At 40.1% G+C, this 20,281-nt stretch overlaps 2 protein-coding genes across 3 annotated transcripts in view; both read left to right on the forward strand.

Moving 5' to 3' along the window:
- The window catches only part of MTUS2 (microtubule associated scaffold protein 2), a 481,365-nt gene that overhangs the window by 270,385 nt on the left and 190,699 nt on the right, over positions 1 to 20,281 (forward strand). The window lies entirely within an intron of this gene.
- Positions 7,988 to 9,156, forward strand: LOC129136810 (glyceraldehyde-3-phosphate dehydrogenase-like). Its single transcript, XM_063792019.1, has one exon. It carries the CDS (start codon positions 8,072 to 8,074, stop codon positions 9,077 to 9,079), a length of 1,008 nt encoding a protein of 335 aa, XP_063648089.1. The 5' UTR covers positions 7,988 to 8,071; the 3' UTR covers positions 9,080 to 9,156.

The following is a 20,281-nucleotide window of genomic DNA, read 5'->3' on the forward strand; positions in this document are numbered from 1 at the left end:
CTAGGTAATTTGTGAGCTTATTCTTACTGTAGCATATGATATGCATTCCTTTAATGTAAATAACTCTAAAAGCATGTTATTTTCCGGTAATGAAAGAATCATGGCACCTCATAAGCTCTTGTTGACTTGGGAGTGTTCAGGAATCTCCCAGATTTGAGACCAGAAGAGGCAAGGTCAAAGCAATTAGGCTGCACTGGTATCTTCAGTGAAGATGCTCTTATTGCCCTGTGCTGACTGTGGTCTCTCCAAGGCTGAGTCTAGATTGCTGTCACAGTGTCAACTTATTTGTCATTGTGAAGCCAACAGGGAACCGGCAATTAGTTTGGGGGTAGAAGAGTTTGTAGGAGAATAGAAGCATTTAAAAGAATCTTTGTGGGAGAATAATAAAGATAATAAATAGGAGCTCCATTTCTTTGCATGAGATCAGAGAGACAGGAAAATATAATGGAGATGATGTATACAATTTCTGGTTGAAGGATCTGTCTACTTCATCATTTGGAGAGCCACATGAGTGCATGTCTTAGATGGTCTGTCTGCTGTTCTTTCTGGCCAGAAGAAGGAAAGCCAGGAAGCACTGGGAATCACAGGCTGTGACACCAAAGTCAACTCTCAGACATCCTGGGACTAAGGATCGGTGAACATTTGGATGGGCCTTCATTTGTTCAACATATATTGATTGCGTACCCTCTTCAAGCTGAACGCTTTGTTAGATACCTGGGGAAATCATGGTGAATAAGATAGACACAGTCCTTGTCCCTGTGGAGCTGATGGAGGTCACAGGAGAGAGCAACATGAAACTTGTACTTACACACCTAATTATTGAATTACGTTTATGCTAAGTGCTGTGAAAGGGAAATGAGTGTCCAAGAAGGCCATATGGTGCAGAGACATAACATAGTGCACAGAAAACATGCTGGCAGAGACCTAAAGCTTCCATAGAAGTGGCCGGTGATGATGGGGAACTGCATTCCATTCAGGTTAATGACATGAGTTGTTTCTTTGTAAAGCTAGAGGTTTCTCAAGCCTTGCTCCCCTTGAAATCTTGAACTGCGGCTGCTAACAATTAGATACCTTGTAAATTTGAAAATATATGCTCCCCCATTTTTTTCCAAGCCCTCTATGGAGAAACTTGCAAGCTGTGAAATGGTCTAAAGACAGCATGAAAAAAAAATTGCACAGAAAATTCACAGCAGTTTAATTAGTCTCTAATTTTACTGGGCAGTCCAGTAAAATTCAGTGGAACGATTTGAATTTTGGGGGGGGCACTTGATTTTAAAACCCTAATAACCTCATCCTCTATTACAAATTAAGTGGCTCAGGGTGCTATTTAGCTATTGTCATTGAAATGTCACAGAAGAATCCAAGTAAGGGAAAAGATCCATTTATCTTTCTCTGCTATGCCTTTTAAACGCTTTCATCAAAACAATAGCAAGAATAATATTTTAGGTAATTTTCGATAATATGGAAGACATTACAGGACATACCTATAGTGCCAGAAGAGAATTTATAACACTCTTGTGACCCACCTTAATATTAAGCCCCCTGTAGGCTGGTCTGAAACCTTTTGTGGATGCTCTTCAAAAGTAGGACACTAAAACCCTAATTTTCATTTATGAGCATATACACATATTGTATTTAAAATGTTACACACCTGGTATTTTGCCCACCCTGCTTGTCAGCCTTGAGGAGCTATGGGAACTTGTCCAACAGTAATTAGTGCAAATGGTCTTTTGGAGCTGAGTTTTCCATTGTGATTTTCAACATTTGTATGTTTCAGAAATCTGCCTACTGTACTATAAATGCATTCTTATGCAAATTGCTACCATCATATGGCCCAATTTCGTAGTATGAGGAGCATGAAACTTTTAATTACATGTCACTGTTTTAAAACTTTCCATTTCTTTTCAGACTTATATATTCTACTAGCTATATTACATTGAAGAAATACCAAATACTAAGAGTAGTATTTGATGTGTTTGAAGTGAAGTCTTCATGGGGTGTATTATTTGAAGACAGTAGTTCTTCATGGGGTGTAGTAAAAGACGCAAGAATAAGAAGGAAATGAATGCAACCTAATTCATCCATGGCTGGATTCACTAGCACAGAGCTTATCATCCATAGGTTTTATCTTAGTCTATTCAAGCCACTATAAAAAAAATTAAGACTGAGTGGCTTATAAACAACGAACATTTATTTCTCACAGTTCTGGAGGCTGGAACATCCAAGATCAAGGCACTGGAAGAAGGAAACAAATGCCAGTCATCAATTCTGTAAGATAACTGGAGAAGAGTGACATATTTATTTGGCATTGCAGAGCCTTCACATCTTTCATCTTTAACCCACCAGTCAGCAAATTTCTGTTGAGAACCACTTTGGGCCCACACTTTGCTAATCAATAGTCGCGCAACCAGCCTAGCTGATGTGAGGGATGAGGGGAAAGCCCTCCAGCTTGCCCCCTACCCCCAACTGTTGGTGGTAGCCTTTCACCTTTCAAAGGCCAGCCTGGGCCTGTTATTCTCTTGCCTAGGACCCTGCAGCAGCTCTCATTGCCCTTTTGTGTAGGCCTGGAATGGGGTGATTCTGATGGTGATGGTCCTGCCTTTACACAGCTGCTGTGGCCCAGAGTCACCCAGCAGAGGCCCAGCCTGCCTCAGCTGCCAGCATGCACTGCTTTGTGCCTACAACCTGGGAAAAACATGGCAAGTTGTAGACTCTTTTTTAAAGAGTGGTCTACACATTTTTGGGTTAAAAGCCACGTTGGACATATTTCTTTCTCTACATGATTTGCATTCAAAGGAATGGAACAACTTTATTAATAATCTACAGTGTGAATTGTTAGTTTCTATCACAGAATTTGGATGGCATGGGGAACAAGGAATGAGCTTTGAAGTTAGACCGAGATTACCACTAATTGCTGTGTGACTCTGATTCAATTATTTAACTTCTCTGATCCTTGAATTCCTCATTGGAAAAAGGAAAATAACACCAACTTCATTCGTTAATGACTGGATACACTAGTACAGTGCGTATAATCCATAGGTTTTATCTTAGTCTGTTCAGGCTGCTTTAATAAAATACCATAAACTGGGTGGCTTATAAACAATAAACATTTATTTCTAATAATTATGGCTGGGAATTCCAAGATGAAGGCATGGGAAGATTTAATATCTGGTAAGAGACCATTCCTCATAGATGGTGCCTCCTTGCTGTGTCCTCACCTGGTAGAAGGTGCAAATGAGCTTTTGGGGGCCTATTTTATAAAAGCACTAATCCCATTCCTGAGGGATTCACTCTCATGATTTAATCACCTCCCAAAGGCTCCACCTTCCATACCATCACATTAGAAATTAGATTTCGGAGATGGATCCAAGATGGCCAGTTAGAAGCAGCTTCAGTCTCCAGCACTCAGAGGAATGAAAAGGGGCAAGTGAATTCAGCACCTTCAATTGAAATATCCAGATTCTCACAATGGGACTGACTAGGCAAACAACACAAATCAGAGAATGAAGAAAAGCTGGGGCTGCTGACAGCCCACCCAGGAGTGGCACAGAGCCAAAGGAACCCCACCCCCAGCCAAGGGAACCAGTGAGTGATTGTGCAACCCCACCTGGAAAACCATGCTTCTCCCATGGGTCTTTGCAACCCAAAGATCAGGAGATCCCCTTGTGAGCCCATGCCTTCAGGGCTTTGGGTCTATACACAGAGCTGTGTGGAGTTTTGGCAGAGCAGCCACTCAGGCACACACACAGTCCCAGGAGTGTCACATACTCTAGCCCTGGGATCCCTGGGAAGATGGGAATTCCATCCATACGTATCCCTAGGAAGGGAGCTGAATCCAGGGTGCCAAGCAATGTCATTTTGTGGGCCCCATTTCCATGGCACCTCACAACTTAAGAATCACTAGCTTAGAGTCCCAGTCAGCCCAGCACTGGGTTGGAGTCTCCCTGAGAAGGATTCAAGTTCCTGCGGGAGGAGGCAGCCACCATCTCTGTGGTTCAGGTGACTCAGCTCTGCCAGCCTGCTGACTTTGGAGAAGACAGGCAGTCCAGATGAGGAAGGGTCCCTCCAATGCAGCACACTTGCTCTACCAGACAGCAGCCAAACTGCTTCTTTGGGTGGATCCCTGATACCATTCCTCCTGACTGGGTGAGACCTCCCAACTGGGGTCTCTAGCCACCTCCTACAGGTACATGCAGGCTGGCAGTAGGTCAGTACCCCCTGGGATGGAGCTTCCAGAGGAAGGAGCTGGCTGCCATCTTTGCTGTTTTGTGCTCTTCACTGGTGATAACCACATATGGGAGAAACTGAGGCAACTAAGGTCTGGAGCAGACCCCCAGAAAACCATAGCAGCCCTACAGTAGAATGGCCTGACTGATAAAATAAAAACAAATAAACAGAAAACAACAACATCAACAAAAAAGACCCCACAAAAACCTCATTCAAAGATCAGCAACCTCAAAGATCAAAGGTAGATAAGCCCACAAAGATGAGAAAGAATCAATGCAAAAATGCTGAAAACTCAAAAAGCCAGAGTGCCTCTTCTCCAAATAACTGCAGCACCTCTGCAGCAAGGACACAGAACTGGGCTGAGGCTAAGATGGCTGAATTGACAGAAGTAGGCTTCAGAAGGTGGGTAATAACAAACTTAGCTGAGCTAAAGGAGCATGTTGTAACCCAATGCAGAGAAACTAAGAATCATGATAATACTGGAGCTGATAGCTAGAATAGCCAGTTTAGAGAGGAATATAATTGGCATGATGGAGCTGAAAAACAACATGACAAATTCACAATGTAATCACAGCAGAATGGACAGAGAGGAGGAAAGAATCTCAGTGCTTAAAGATTATCCTTCTGAAATAAGACAGGCAGAGAAGAATAGAGAAAAAAGAATGAAAAGCAATTAACAAAACCTCTGAAAAATATGAGATTATATAAAGAGAGCAAAACTATGACTGATTGGGGTACCTGAAAAAGATGGGGAGAATGGAACCAAGTTGGAAAACATACTGCAGGATATCATCCAGGAGAATTTCCCCAGCCTAGCAAGACATGCCAACATTCAAATTCAGGAAATGCAGAGAATCCCAGTAAGATACTCCATGAGAAGATCAACCCCAAGACACAGAATCATCAGATTCTCCAAGATTAAATGAAAGAAAAAATGTTAAGGGAAGCCAGAGAGAAAGGCCAGGTCACCTACAAAGGGAAACCCATCAGACTAACAGTAGACTTCTCAGTAGAAAATCTACAAGCCACAAGAGATTGGAGGCCAATAGTCAACATTCTTAAAGAAAAGAATGTCCAACCCAGAATTTCAGATCTGGCCAAACTAAGTTTCATAAGTGAAGGAGAACTAAGATCCTTTACAGACAAGCAAATGCTTAGGGAATTCATCACCACCAGGCCTGCCTTGCAAGAGCTCCCAAAGGAAGCACAAAATATGGAAAGGAAAAACCGATACCAGCCACTACGAAAACACACTGAAGTACACAGAGCAGGGACACTATGAAGCAACCACATAAAAAAAAGTTTGAAAAATAACCAACTAGCATCATGATGACAGGATCAAATTTACACATAACAATACTAATCTAAAATGTAAACATGCTAACTGCCCTGATTGAAAGGCACAGAATGGCAAGCCAGATAAAGAGCCAAAACCCATCAGTATGCTGTTTTCAAGAGACCCATCTCACATGAAAAGACACACATAGGCTCAAAATAAAGGGATGGAGGAAATTTTACCACACTAATGGAAAAAAGAAAAAGAGCAGAGGTGGTAATCCTAGTTTCTGACAAAACAGACTATAAACCAACAAAGATAAAAAAAAGATGAAGGGCATTACATAATGATAGAGGGTTTAATTCAACAAGAAGAGCTAACTATTCTAAATATATATGCACCCAATACATAAGCATGCAGATTCATAAAGCAAGTTCTCAGAGACCTGCTAAGGGACTTAAACTCCCACAGAATAATAGTGGGAGACTTTAACACCCCACTGACAATATTAGACAGATTATCAAGACAGAAAATTAACAAAGATATTCAGGATCTGAACTCAGCCCTGGATCAAGTGGACTTGATAGGTATCTACAGAACTGTCCACTCAAAAACAACAGAATATACATTCTTCTCATCACCACATGGCACTTACTCTAAAATTGATCACTTAATCAGAAGTAAAACACTTCTCAGCAAATGTAAAAAACAAACAAATCATAACAGTCTTTCAGACTACAGCACAATCAAACTAGAATTCAAGATTAAGAAACTCACTTAAAACTTAAAAACTACATGGAAATGGAACAACCTGCTTCTGAAAGACTCTTGGGTAAAAATGAAATTAAGGCAGAAATCAAGAAGTTCTTTGAAACTAATGAGAACAAAGAGGCAATGTACCAGAATCTCTGGGTTGCAACTAAAGCAGTATTAAGAGGGAAATTTATAGCACTGAATGTCCATGTCAAAAAGCTAGAAAGATTGTAAGTTAACAACCTAACATCTCAAATAATAGAAGTAGAGAACCAAAAGCAAATAGACCCCAAAGCTAGCAGAAGACAAGAAATAACCAAGATCAGAGCAGAACTGAAGGAGACACAGACATGAAAAAACCTGTTAAAAAATCAACAAATCCAGAAGCTAGTTTTGTGAAAAAAAAGTAATAAAGAGACAGGCTGCTGGCTAGACTAATAAAGAAGAAAAGAGAGAAAAATCAAATAAACAATCAGAAATGAAAAGGGGAATATTACCACTGACCCTACAGAAATACAAACAACTATCAGAGAATACTATAAATATCTCCAGGCACATAAACTAGAAAATCTAGAAGAAATGAATAAATTCTTGGGTGCATACACCCTCCCAAGACTAAACTAGGAAGAAATTGAATCCCTGAATAGACCAATAACAAGTTCTGAAATTGAGGCAGTAATAAATAGCCTACCAACCTAAAAAAGCCCGTGACCTGATGGATTCACAGCTAAATTCTACTAGATGTACAAAGAAGAACTGATACCATTGCTACTGAAACTATTTCAAAAAATTGAAGAGGAGGGACTCCTTCCTAACTCATTCTATGAGGCCAGTGTTATCCTGATACCAAAACCTGGCAGAGATACAACAAAAAGAGAAAACTTCAGGCCAGTATCCTTGATGAATATTGATGCAAAAATCCTCAAGAAAATACTGGCAAACTAAATCCAGCAGCACATCAAGAAGCTTATCCACCATGATCAAGTTGGCTTCATCCCAGGATGCAAGGTTGGTTCAACATATGCAAATCAATAAATGTGATTCATCACATCAATGGAACTAAAGACAAAACCCTCATGATTATCTCTAATAGATTCAGAAAAGACCTTTAATAAAATTCAACATTCCTTCATGTTAAAAACTCTCGATAAACTAGGTATTGAAGGAACATACCTCAGAATAATAAGAACCATATATGACAAATGCACAGTCAATATCCTACTGAATAAGCAAAAGTTAGAAGCATTGTTCTTGAAAACTGGCACAAGACAGGGATGCCCTCTGTCACCACTCCTATTCAACATAGTATTGGAAGTTCTAGCTAGGGCAATCAGGCAAGAGAAAGAAATAAAGGTTATTCACATAGGAAGAGATGAAGTCAAATTATCTTTGTTTGTAGGTGACATGATCCTATATCTAGAAAACCCCATCATCTCAGCCCAAAAGTTTCCTAAGCTGATAAGCCACTTCAGCAAAGTCTCAGGATATAAAATCAGTGTGCAAAAATTGCTAGCATTCCTATACACCAACAACAGGAAAGCAGAGAGCCAAATTATGAATGAACTCCCATTCACAATTACTACAAAAAGAATAAAATGCCTAGAAATACAGCCAACAAGGCGAATGAAGGACCTCTTCAAGGAAAACTACATACCACTGCTCAAGGAAATCACAGAGGACACAAACAAATGGAAAAACATTCCAGGCTCATGGATAGAAAGAATCAATATCATGAAAATGGTCGGCTCCCTGCTTCTCCGGTTCGACAGACAGCCGCATTTTCTCTTGCATTGCCAGCTGCATCCCTGAGACATCATGGTGAAGGTGAAGGCCAGAGTCGACATATTTGGTCATGTTAGGTATCTGGTCACCAGGGCTGCTTTTAACTCTGCTAAAGTAGATATTGTGGCCATCAATGACCCCTTCATTGACCTCAACTACATGGTCTACATGTTCCAGTATGGTTCTACCCATGGCAAATTCCATGGCACTGTCAAGGCTGAGAGCAGGAAGCTTGTCATCACTGGAAATCTCATCACCATCTTCCAGGAACGAGATCCCTCCAAAATCAAATGGGGTGATGCTGGCACTGAGTACATTGTGGAGTCCACCAGCATCTTCACCATCATGGAGAAGTCTGGGGCTCACTTGCAGGGAGGAGCCAAAAGGATCATCCTTTCTGCCCCCTCTGCCAACACCCCGATGTCCGTGATGGGCGTGACCCATGAGAATTATGACAGCAGCCTCAAGATCATCAGCAATGCCTCCTGCACCATGAATTGCTTAGCGCCCCTGGCCAAAGTCATCCGTGACAACTTTGGTATCATGGAAGGATTCATGACCACAGTCCATGCTGTCCCTGCCACCCAGAAGACTGTGGATGGACCATCCAGGAGACTGTGGTGTGATAGCCATGGGGCTCTCCAGAACATCATCCCTGCCCCTAGCAACACTGCCAAGGCTGTGGCCAAGGTCATCCCTGAGCTGAATGGGAAGCTCACTGGCATGGCCTTCTGTGTCCCCACTGCCAACTTGTCAGTTGTGGATCTGACCTGCTGTCTTGAAAAACCTGCCAAATATGATGACATCAAGAAGGTGGTAAAGCAGGTGTCAGAGGGCCCCCTCAAGGGCATCCTGGGCTACACTGAGTACCAGCTTGTCTCCTCTGACTTCAACAGCGACACCCACTCTTCCACCTTCGACGCTGGGGCTAGCATTGCCCTCAACGACCACTTTTTCAAGCTCATTTCCTGGTATGACAATGAATTTGGCTACAGCAACAGGGTGATGGACCTCATGGCCCACATGTCCTCCAAGGAGTAAGACCCCCAGACCACCAGCCCCAGTGAGAGCACAAGAGGAAGAGAGAGGCCTTCACTGCTGGGGGACACAGTCCCCCTCCACACTGAGAATCCCCCCTCCTCAGAGTTTCCATGCGGATCTCCTGAAGAGGGAGGGGCCTAGGGAGCCCCACCTTGTCATGTACCATCAATAAAGTCCCCTGTGCTCAGTCAAAAAAAGAAAAAGGAAATGGTCATACTGCCCACAGTAATTTATAGATTCAATGCTATCCCATTAAACTACCATTGAAATTCTTCACAGAATGGAACCAAAAAAGATCCTGAATAGCCAAGACAATTCTAACCAAAAAGAACAAAGCTGTAGGCATCAAGCTACCCGACTTCAAACTATACTACAAGACTACAGTAACTAAAACAGCATGGTACTGGTACAAGAACAGACACATAGACCAATGGAACAGAATCATATACTCAGAAATAAGACCACATGCCTCCAGCCATCTGATCTTCAACAAACTTTACAAAAGTAAGCAATGGGGAAAGGATTCCCTATTTAATAAATGGTGCTGGGAGTGCTGGCTAGCCATATGCAGAAAAACGAAAATGGACCCCTTCCTTTCACCATATACAATATTAACTCAAGATGGATTAAAGACTTAAATGTAAAACTCAAAACTATAAAAACCTTAGAAGAAAATCTAGGCAATACCATTCAGGACATAGGCACGGGCAAAGATTTCATGATGAAAACACCAAAAGCAATTGCAACTAAAGCAAAACTTGACAAATGAGATCTAATTAAAAAGAGCTTCTGCATGACAAAAGAAACCATCATCAGAGTGAACAGGCAACCTACAGATTGGGATAAAATTTTTGCAATCTATCCATCTGACGAAGGTCTAATATCCAGAGTCTACAAGGAACTTAAACAAATTTATAAGAAACAACCCCATTAAAAAGTAAGCAAAGAACATTAACAGACACTTCTCAAAAGAAGACATACATGTAGCCAACAAACATATGAAAAAAACCTCAACATCACTGATCATTAGAGAAATGCAAGTCAAAACCACAATGAGATACCATCTTATGGCAGTCAAAGTGGCTACTATTACAAAGTTAAAAACAAAACAAAACAGGTGCTGGTGAGGTTGTGGAGACAAAGGAGCACTTTTGCATACACAGGTAAACATTGTCTGGGAGGGTTGGGTGGGAGGGTAAATTAGTTCAACCATTGTGGAAGACAGTGTGGCAATTCCTCAAAGACCTAGAGGCAGAAATACCATTTGACCCAGCAATCCCATTACTATATGTATACCCAAAGGAATATAAATCATTCTGTTATAAAGATACATGCATGCGTATGTTTATTGCAGCACCCTTCACAATAGCAAAGACATGGAGTCAACCCAAATTCCCATCAATGATAGACTGGATAAAGAAAATGTGGTGCATATATATACACTATGGGATACTATGCAGCCATAAAAAGGAATGAGATCATGTCCTTTGCAGGGACACAGATGGAGTTGGAAGCCATTATCCTCAGAAAACTAATACAAGAACAGAAAACCAAACACCACATGTTCTCGCTTATAAGTAGGTGCTGAATAATGAGAACACATGGATACATGATGGGTACAACACACACTGGGGCCTGTGGGGTGGAGGATGGGGGGAGGGAAAGCATCAGGAAGAATAGCTAATGGAAGCTGGGCTTAATACCTAGGTGATGGGATGGTTTGTGCAGCAAACCACCATGGCATACGTTTACCTATGTAACAAACCTGCACATCCTGCACATGTACTCCTGAACTTGAAGTTGAAGAACAAAATAATAAAATAATATGAACATTTGTTGTGTAAAAAAATTTAGATTTCAACATGTGAATTTCTGAGTGACATAAACATTCAGACCACATAGTAGGTTCTAAATAAATATTTATAATAATATTGCTAAGAAATACCATTTTGCATGCTTAATAAGGGCCCGGCATCATGCTAAGCACTTATTTTTAATTTTTGTGTGTACGTAGTAGGTGTATATATTTATGGGGTACATGCCATGTTTTGATACAGGCATACAATGTGCAACGGTCACATCAGGGTAAATGAGGTCTACATCACCTCAAGCATTTATCCTTTCTTTATGTTACAAACAATTCAGTTATCCTCTTTTCATTATTTTTAAATATACAAAAAATTATTGTTGACAGTAGTCACCCTGTTGTCCTATCAAATACTAGATCCTATTTTTTCTATCTAACTATATTTTTGTATCCATTAATCATCCCCAATTCCCTGCAACCCCACTACCCTTCCCAGCCTCTGGTAACCTTCATTCTGTTCTCTATCTCCATGAGTTCAGTTGTGTTAATTTTATGCTAAGCGCTCTTAATCCACAGTCCCATTTTATTCTCACAATAACCTTGTGGAGTAGCTACTGTTGTCACCTATTTTACACAGGAGGAAACAAATGCTCAGAGAGTTCAACTAACCTGCTTCAGGTCACACAGCTAAGGACACAGTAAAGCTGAATGTCTGGGCCCTTAATCATATGCTGAACAACCTCTTCATTGTGTCTTTTACCTAATTCCACCTCCAACTTGAAAATAATTGATATTCGTAATTACCACTTCTACTTTTTAGTGGCTACTGTCTCAACTGTGAATTATGATTTAAACAACTAAGTTAGTATTTAGTTTACACTTGGAAAAAATAGTGTAGATGAATATTATGAAAGATGATAAAGCTTTAAAAAGGTTACATATTGCAACCCTTACAAGTGAGTGCACAAAAAGGCAGACAAAAAAGGAACAAAAAGATTTGGTCAACACTCCACAAAAGTAAAAAAATCAAATAGTCAATAAGCATATTTAAATAGTGCTGAACATCATCAGTAATCAGAAGAATGCAATTCAAATCACAGCGAGGTGTATATCCATTAGAATGGTGACATTTTAAAAATCTGACCTTTTAAATATTAGTGAAGATGTACATGGGGAACTCTCATACAGTGCTGGTGGGAAAGGAGAAATCGACACAGCCACTTTGGGAAATAATTTAGTGTTATCTAGTAAACTTCCATGTGTGCCATAATTTAGGGTTTCTGCTCATAGATACAGGAGAAATTCATACACGTGTATCTAGAGACATGGACAAGCCTGTTCAAAGCAGCATTGTTCATAATGGCCAAAAACTAGAAGTGGGAGCAACTCAAACTTTCATTGATGTTAGAATACATGAATCTATTGTGATGTATGCACACAATGGATCATTATTTGTCAATGCAAATGATGAACTGGGGCTACATGTGGATGAAAATTACAAGTACAATGTGTAGTAGAAATTGCAAGACCACAGAATCCAGACAGTGTGGTTTCATCCACGTCAAGTTTGTAAACAGACTTCAGGATATTGTTACCGCCACAGGTGAAGTGGTAAAACTATGAGGAAAAGCAAGACATGATCACTACAGACATCTTGACAGTTGTTTCCTCGAATGGAAAGGCGGGGTTGAGACCTGACATCCCTCTGGCTGCCAGTGATCTTCTATTCCCACTCCTCACCTGGGTAACAATTGCATGGATGTTTGTTTTATAATTATGTGTTAAACTGCACAGATAAGTGTTAAGTATTGTATTTTATAATAGATATGTTTAAAACTATATTATAGTAGTTGATTAAGAAAAATATGTGAATGAATATGTATAATTTGGTTTGAAATAATGCATTTAAATGGTTATGGCTGGTTGAGAATATGATGCAAATGAAGAAAAAGTGTATTTTTTGTACTTCTCTCTAATGAATACGTGTCCTTTTATAAGAAAGGAAATAACTTATTTTAATACTTATGTACCTTGGATGGCTGAGTCTCAATCTGACATCCTAGCCAGATAACTTAGTTTAAACCATAAGCGATAGAAGCCAAAGACAGTTTAACATATTGTTTACTTTCTATTTGTTTATTAGTCATTGTTTCCATTCAGTGGCAACTTCAATCACAAAGTTTCCCATTTATAAAAAAGAAGGCAAAAAATTGTTCAATTACTATCTAATCAAAGGTAGTCTTATTTAGCCTCCAATTGGAGTTTCAGGGGAGTTCAGACTCACTGGAGGGAAACTTAGTAAGAATATTTGCCTTGGTCTAGTGAAGTGGGACATCATAGAGGGCTAGAGACAATGTAGGCTGGGCTCAAAAACAAACCTCCAGCCTCATTCCCTACCCTGCTCTCCCTGACCTGCTGTCCCTTCACTCTGGTACCTTTGCACATGATCACTGCCCCCACATCCCTCCAACCCCACTGCTCTGCAGCGCCCTTGCCCTCTTGACAAGTCTCACATACTTCATGTCTCAGCTCAAACATAACCTTCTTCAGTGAAGCCTTACCTGGCTCCTGCTCCATGCTCCCAGAGAGAAATCTTTGCCCAAACCTCTGGGCTGGTGCTTGCTACAATATCTTGTCATTACTTATTTACATGTCCCACTAATTGGTGAATTCCTAGAGCTGAGGATTCTGTCTTTTCACTTTGAAATCTCCAACAGCTAATACCATATCAAGTACAATGTAGCCAACCAATAAATATGATAAATGAATGAATAAAGGAATGCTTGAGCTCTTTCAAGAAAATGATATCTCTGAAAATTTTTAAAAGGATGAGGCAGGCTTTCAAGTAAAACTACAGGATCTAACATGAGGACACTTAATACTAAATAGACCACCTTAGAGATTTTTAAATTTATATGGGGAGAATGTTAGCTTTAAAAAGGGCACAATTTTATTGTGCTTTTGAATTAATGGTGAAAATAAATTATTGGGTAGAAAGAGACAAATAATCCAGATCATTTCTTTTATTTGGCTTAATGAAAACTGCCACAGTGAATAAAATTCAAACATCTACCTGTGTAGCTTTAAAAATGCAAAGTATTTATTACCACTAGTTACTTATTCACATGCTCTCTGTATCTAATAGATCATGCAAAGTCCTGATTCCCCAAGAGAACTGGATTATTTTCTTCCTACAAATCCATCATATTCAGAGCTTTACTCATTTTGTTTCAAGCAGTATGTACAGGGATTTCTCATTAATCATTTACAACATGCCTGTTTATTATGTGGGGATAGAGAGGTACTAGGAAGAAACAAGAAAGATAAAAAGCTATTTCAAAATGTCAGGAATTCACCTAATCTCAAGGTTCATGTTATTTTCCATGGGGGAAGAATGTGATTAGTTAGTAATAATAACCAACTCATTTATTTACAAATATTTACTGAGTGGGCAATGCTTGTGAAGTGTATTGTCTAATGGGGAATATGGACAGGTGAGAAGGCATTCAACCCATAGTGTAGTAAAGCTGTGGCCCCAGAGCATTAGAACAGCAGGCTGAGGTGTGAAGGATGTGTTGGAGTAGAGGGAGGAGAGCTAACGGGAGTGTTGAAGAGGTAGGAGGCTGCTGCAGAGCTCTCCCTACAGGAGGCATGGCACTGGTGTGAATTACAAAGTTGCAGTGACTGTGAAAAAAAAAAGTGGACTAGATTTAAGACAGACAACAAGATGTATATTTCAAAAGATTTGGCATTTTATTGAGCATGAAGTGAGAGAGGGAGGAGATGAAGGCAAGATCATTATTTATGGCTTGGGCAAAAAAGCACATTTACCAAGTTAGGGAAGCTAAAAATGAAAAGAGGTTTTGTTAGGTGACAGTGAGTTCAATTTTGGACATATGGAGTGTGATGTGCATGGGAGATATCCGAAGAGAAACATTCATCTGTAGGTTGGAGATTATATAGAGAGATAAGATGTATAATAAGATATATGTCTACATGTATATGTGTATACACATATATGGAACACAAATATTAGGAGTTCCATAAAAACAACAGAGAAATCAGAGGAGAGGTAATTATGAAGCAACATATCAAGAAAATTTCCCAGAACTGCAGAATGAGAGTTTACAGATTAAAAGGGCCCACTAAGTGTCCAGCATAATGGATACAAAAAGATCCAGAGCAAGACACATCAGCATGAAATTTTACAACGCTGGGGAAAAGGAGAAGGCACCAAGAACTTCCCAAGAGAGCAGACAGATCACACACAAAAGGCTGAGATTTAGAATAGCATCAGTAGGCTTATCAGTAGCAACCCTGGAAGTTAAGAGAAATGCCTTAGCATTTCTGGGGGAAATGACTGCCATGTGCCACGTTAAAATTCCGCACTCAGCCAAGCAACCAATTGGATGAAGAAATCTTCAGCTTTGGAAGCTGTCAGGTAATTTACCTCATGTATACCTTTCTCCAGAAACTTAAAAAAAAAAATGTGCTCTACCAAAGTAAGGAAGCAGACCAAGAAAGAGGAAGGCATAGGACCCTGAAGTAGGAAAAAAGCAAAGGAATTTCCCAGAATGATGATGTGACTCAAATAACAGCCATGCCACAGCCCTAGAAATGACCAGTCTAGAATGAAATGGAGAATTGAGGGCTCCAGGAAGAATGGCTCTAAGAAAACAAAACCACACTGAGGTATAACCTTACATGTCATAATTGTGAGAGGAAAGTTATATGCTGATGGAGAACTTGTGGGAGAATTAGCAATATATACATAGAAAACTGAGCAAACAAAAACCAAGGCAGCTATTAAACCCAGGGAAAACAAAAGTCAGACAAGAAGATGTTCAGTTGTAAATAATATTTATATTTGGTTTAAACAAGGTGAACTGAATTCTGACGTAACCAAAAATGGTACAACTGTATTGCAATGATGGGGGAGGTAGTGTGGAAGGGAGCCTGCAGAGAAAGAAAATTGTCATTTGCTATAATAAGAAGTTACTGAAATATATGTAAAATGTAAATATCAAGAAGTAGCATTATAAACATGTTACTTATATCTATGGAGATGAATAGAGAAAACAGTTTAAAATGTGGAAGTGATGAGTATTAAAGCATATGGAGGGATAAGACAAGATACTACTGGGTGGTTTTTGTTGTTGTTTAAAACCTTGCAGAATGACCTTTCAGAAAGGTATCAGTACAGAACTTTGTTTTAAAAAATAGTTTTCTACCATGTGATCTAGCAGTTCTACTACTGGGTATATATCCAAAGGAAAGGAGATCAGAACATTGTAGAGGTATCTGGACTCTTGTGTTTATTGCAACACTATTCGCAATAGCCAAGATGTTGAATCAACCTTGTTGATCAACAGATGAATGAATAAAGAAAACGTGGTACATATACACCATGGAATACCATTCATCCATTAAAAAGAATCGAGTTTTATCATTTATGGCAACATGGATGAGCTTGGAGGACATTATGTTAAGTGAAATAAGCCAGGCACGGAAATCCAGATATCACATGTTCTCACTTATATGTGGAATCTAAAAAAGTTGATCTCTTAGAACTAGAGAATAGAATAGTGGGTACTAGAAATTGGGAAGGGTAGGGAGGAGAGACAATAAGAGATGAGTTAATGAATGCAAAATTACAGTTAGAAGGAATCAGTTCTAGTGTTCTATAAAACTGTAGGGTGACTCTAGTTAATTATACACTATTGCATATTTTCAAGTAGCTAGAAGAGAGGATCTGGCATGGTCCCAACACAAAGAAATGATCTATGTGTGAGGTGATGGGTATGCTAGTTATCCCAATTTGATCACCGCATATTGTTTACATGTTCCAAAATATCACTCTGTACCCCATACATATGTACAATTACTATGTGCCAATTAGAATAATAAAAATCATTTTTTAAAAGGTATGCAAAGAATGAAAAGGAAAAAATGGAAGAATTAATTGCTGGACTGTGCTGTGGCCACAGTGATACCTGGTGACTATAAATTTGATGTCCCTATCTGTGTCATTATGTGCTCAGCTGGGCTAGAAAAGGGTGACAACTGGATTGAGCTAGGGTTGGATTCTGCAGACAGTTCTGACCATGGTAGTTTCTGTTGTCTCTGTGAAATGAGAGCAAGCATGTGACTAATAAGGTAGTAGAAGTAAAGGAATCTGGGGTAAACTTTAGGTTGAATAATAAGGGAGGTGAAGACAGAAGGAGACTGATGGTGTGGGGAAAGGGATTATAGTCTGAGTTGTAGATATGAATTGATAGAGAGGCAACAGCATAGTGAGATGGCGAGGGGATGGAAGGTTGTAACCAGAAAGAAGGATATGTGAATTTCAGAGGCGAAGTTTAAGGTGATGACAAGGTCCATGGTGATGCCCAGGGTCTTGATTCAGGGTGCCTCTTGGGTTGCAGGTGTCAAAGAACTGAAAGCTGGGATGCTGGATGAGTCATGCATTGGGGATTGCCAGTGTCAGGACCTGAGGGTAAAGGGGAAGACTGCACCTGGGGGGTGTGAGGGGTAGTAACCATGCTGTAAGAATAGTGTTCAATTAGCCAGCAAGAACCTTGGAACCTCAAAGGAAAGGTACTTTACACACGTGTGGGGCCTCATGTTCTAGTGGGGTATTTGGGAGTTTGAAGGAGACCTCCTGACCAGGACATAGTTGGATGTGGAGGAAAAACACCAGTGGCAACCATTTGAGAAAACTGCTCTGAGAGAGATTGAGGACAAAGGTAGGGGATGGAGGTTTTTTACCAAAGGAAGAAGGAGTTCTACATAGTATGGAGGAAGCATCAGAGGCAGAAAGGTTGGGGCCAGGGATGGAAAGAATGTTGGGATTTGCTGGCCCCCAGCATTTGAAAACAAATGGCTTAAGCCATTTCCTGGTCTCTTAGTCACCGCCTTCCTGCCCTCTCCCCAACACCCTGACTCTCTTCTAAGCTTTCTCACCCCTGCCCCTTGCTTCTTTCCTTCAAATGGAATCAGACTTTCCTTGGATCCATTGTGCTTCTATGGGCAGGTGAGCAGGCAGGCAGTAGAACTTGTTACTTCTCAGGACTCACTGAGGCCACTGCAGTGTAGTGAAATGCAGGCTAAGTAGGGCCAGAAGTTGCAGGTTCAGGCACATACTGGTAAATGCAGATATGTTACAAACTCCATACCTTCAGTTCCTTCATTTGCAAACCAATAATACCAATAATACCCACAGAGTTTGGACAGGTGTCAGGTGAGGTAACATACACAGAAGCAACTGCAACCTGGCACCTGGTGTTTATAAATGCTTATGATAAATATCTCCCCCAAAAGTGTAACTTCCGTTACAGCTCATACCTCTGTCTTTCACTAGGACAGTGCCTCACCGGTTATTTGTGCTTAGTAATGAATTGATCAGTGAATTTATTGGGCTTGGGGGGGAATTTACAAAGCTTTTACACATACATATATTTCAAAAACCACTTGTTCACTCTTCTGTCCTTACCTTTTCATAATAATCTTCAGAATTTATTATCCCTTAGTCTTATCCAGGTAATAATTAGGCTTCTAATGGAGGCCTAATTTTTCTAGGCCTCTATTTGAATACAGAAACCTCCCTATTCTCCCTTAAATTCCTAGCTACAATTTCTACCTTCATGCATGCAGTACATGTGTGTTGAAATGGAACAAACCTTAAATAGGTTAAAATCCACCTTCCCAATATTCAGATTGTTTCTCCTATTAACTTCAGTGCCTCAATATCAGATATTCCTCTTAATATTTAAAAAATTACTATTGGCAGCTGAAAACTGATTTCCTTTCCTCTAGTCCTTGCATCTAACTCCTGAGTTCGCTTGTGCGTGCGCTCTCTCTCTCTCTTTAGTTTATAACTCATCCAGGTTTCTCTTTTATTTGATATATTCTTATCGAGATAATGTTTCCTTTCTTCATTCTATCCAATCCCTATAAATCCTACCTTGAAATGTTCCCATTCAATTCGTCTTACAAATGGCATCAGAATCGGTATTTTCTGATTACATCATTCATGTTTTCTATTCACCTCCTTCCAGTTACACTGGAGTGATTATCATCACTTGCATTGTGGCCACCTTTGCTTTTCCCTCTTCTTGCTTTGCTCCATCTGCGTCTGCAATCCTCGTGTTCCCTGTGTGGGCGCTGATCTGTGGGGCCAGGGCAGGGTCAGCCCCGTGGCATGTGCTTTCACAGGCAAGTGGAGGGAAAACTTCAGATACTTAGGGGATAAAGTCCGTTGCTGTATATATTTCTTTATCCTTTCTGTTTCTTATCTTTTCTTACTTATATTGAGATTTACTTGCAGGAATTTGCAGCCTATTGTATGTGAGATTAAGAGCCTATAAAAATGTTTTAGGTTTTTTTTTTGATGTGCTGATTTCTTTTTATTAAAAAAAGTATATAGCATTCTCTTAAATCTTGTTTTCCCATTTAGATGTGCTCAGTGAGGATCCTGAATTAGCTATTATCATTTGTTATTTCTTTTCCTTTTTTTTTTTTTTTTTTTTTGAGATGACAGCCTCGTCCTCAGAGTGAGCCGTTATTCTTGTTTATGTTCAGGGACTCAGGGGACTAATGGAGACCAAGCAGTTAGTGACTTTCTGGTGAGTAAAAAGAGTTTCTTCATTTTTTAAAATCTATAATTGACACATTGAGCCATCACTCTTGATTGGGCAGCTTTAGGGCCCGCAAGTCATGTTTTCATGGCTCCTTTGCAATTGGTCTTTGTTTTAAGCATTTGTAATAAACAAGTTGTAAGTCACTTTTATGATGTCCGGTTCAGGAATAAAATACACAATGGTGCTTCTGCCAGCTGTTGTCAAAGCCACTGATACCATTGTGGAAGGCCCTTGTCCACGGGAGAAACTGAGCTTTTACACTCTTCTTCTCTTTTCTGAGACACTCTCTATGGATTGCTAGGCAGCACCCACCCCTGTAGGCTTTTGAGATGCTTCTTGCTACACTATGGCGAAACAGTCTAGGACCATCTGGGTTTGTAGTGATTGGCATTGGGTGAATATAATCAGTGCCAGTATTTCAAATTAAACTTAAGGGCTTCTCTTCTGAGACCAGACTGAGGCTGGCATTTCTTTCCCTCCTGCTGCCTTCTTCCTTCCCAGCAAAAGCCCCAGTGCTCTGGGGTTTGTGTACAAACATTCTTTCATGTAGCTCTGAATCTCCGTATAGATAAGGCACACGAGGAGCCTTCTTGACCAACATACGGCCCCATGAGAGAAAAGCCTGTGCATTTATTGATTAAGGAGCTATTTTCTCTGGCCGGCATTGTATTATTCAGCTCTTTTTTGGTTTCATATTAGAGAAACCTAATTCAAACTGCCTTAGGCAACAAGAAAGCAAAAGGGCAGAGGGATTTT

Source organism: Pan troglodytes, chromosome 14 (assembly GCF_028858775.2).
Source record: "Pan troglodytes isolate AG18354 chromosome 14, NHGRI_mPanTro3-v2.0_pri, whole genome shotgun sequence".
NCBI lineage: Eukaryota > Metazoa > Chordata > Mammalia > Primates > Hominidae > Pan > Pan troglodytes.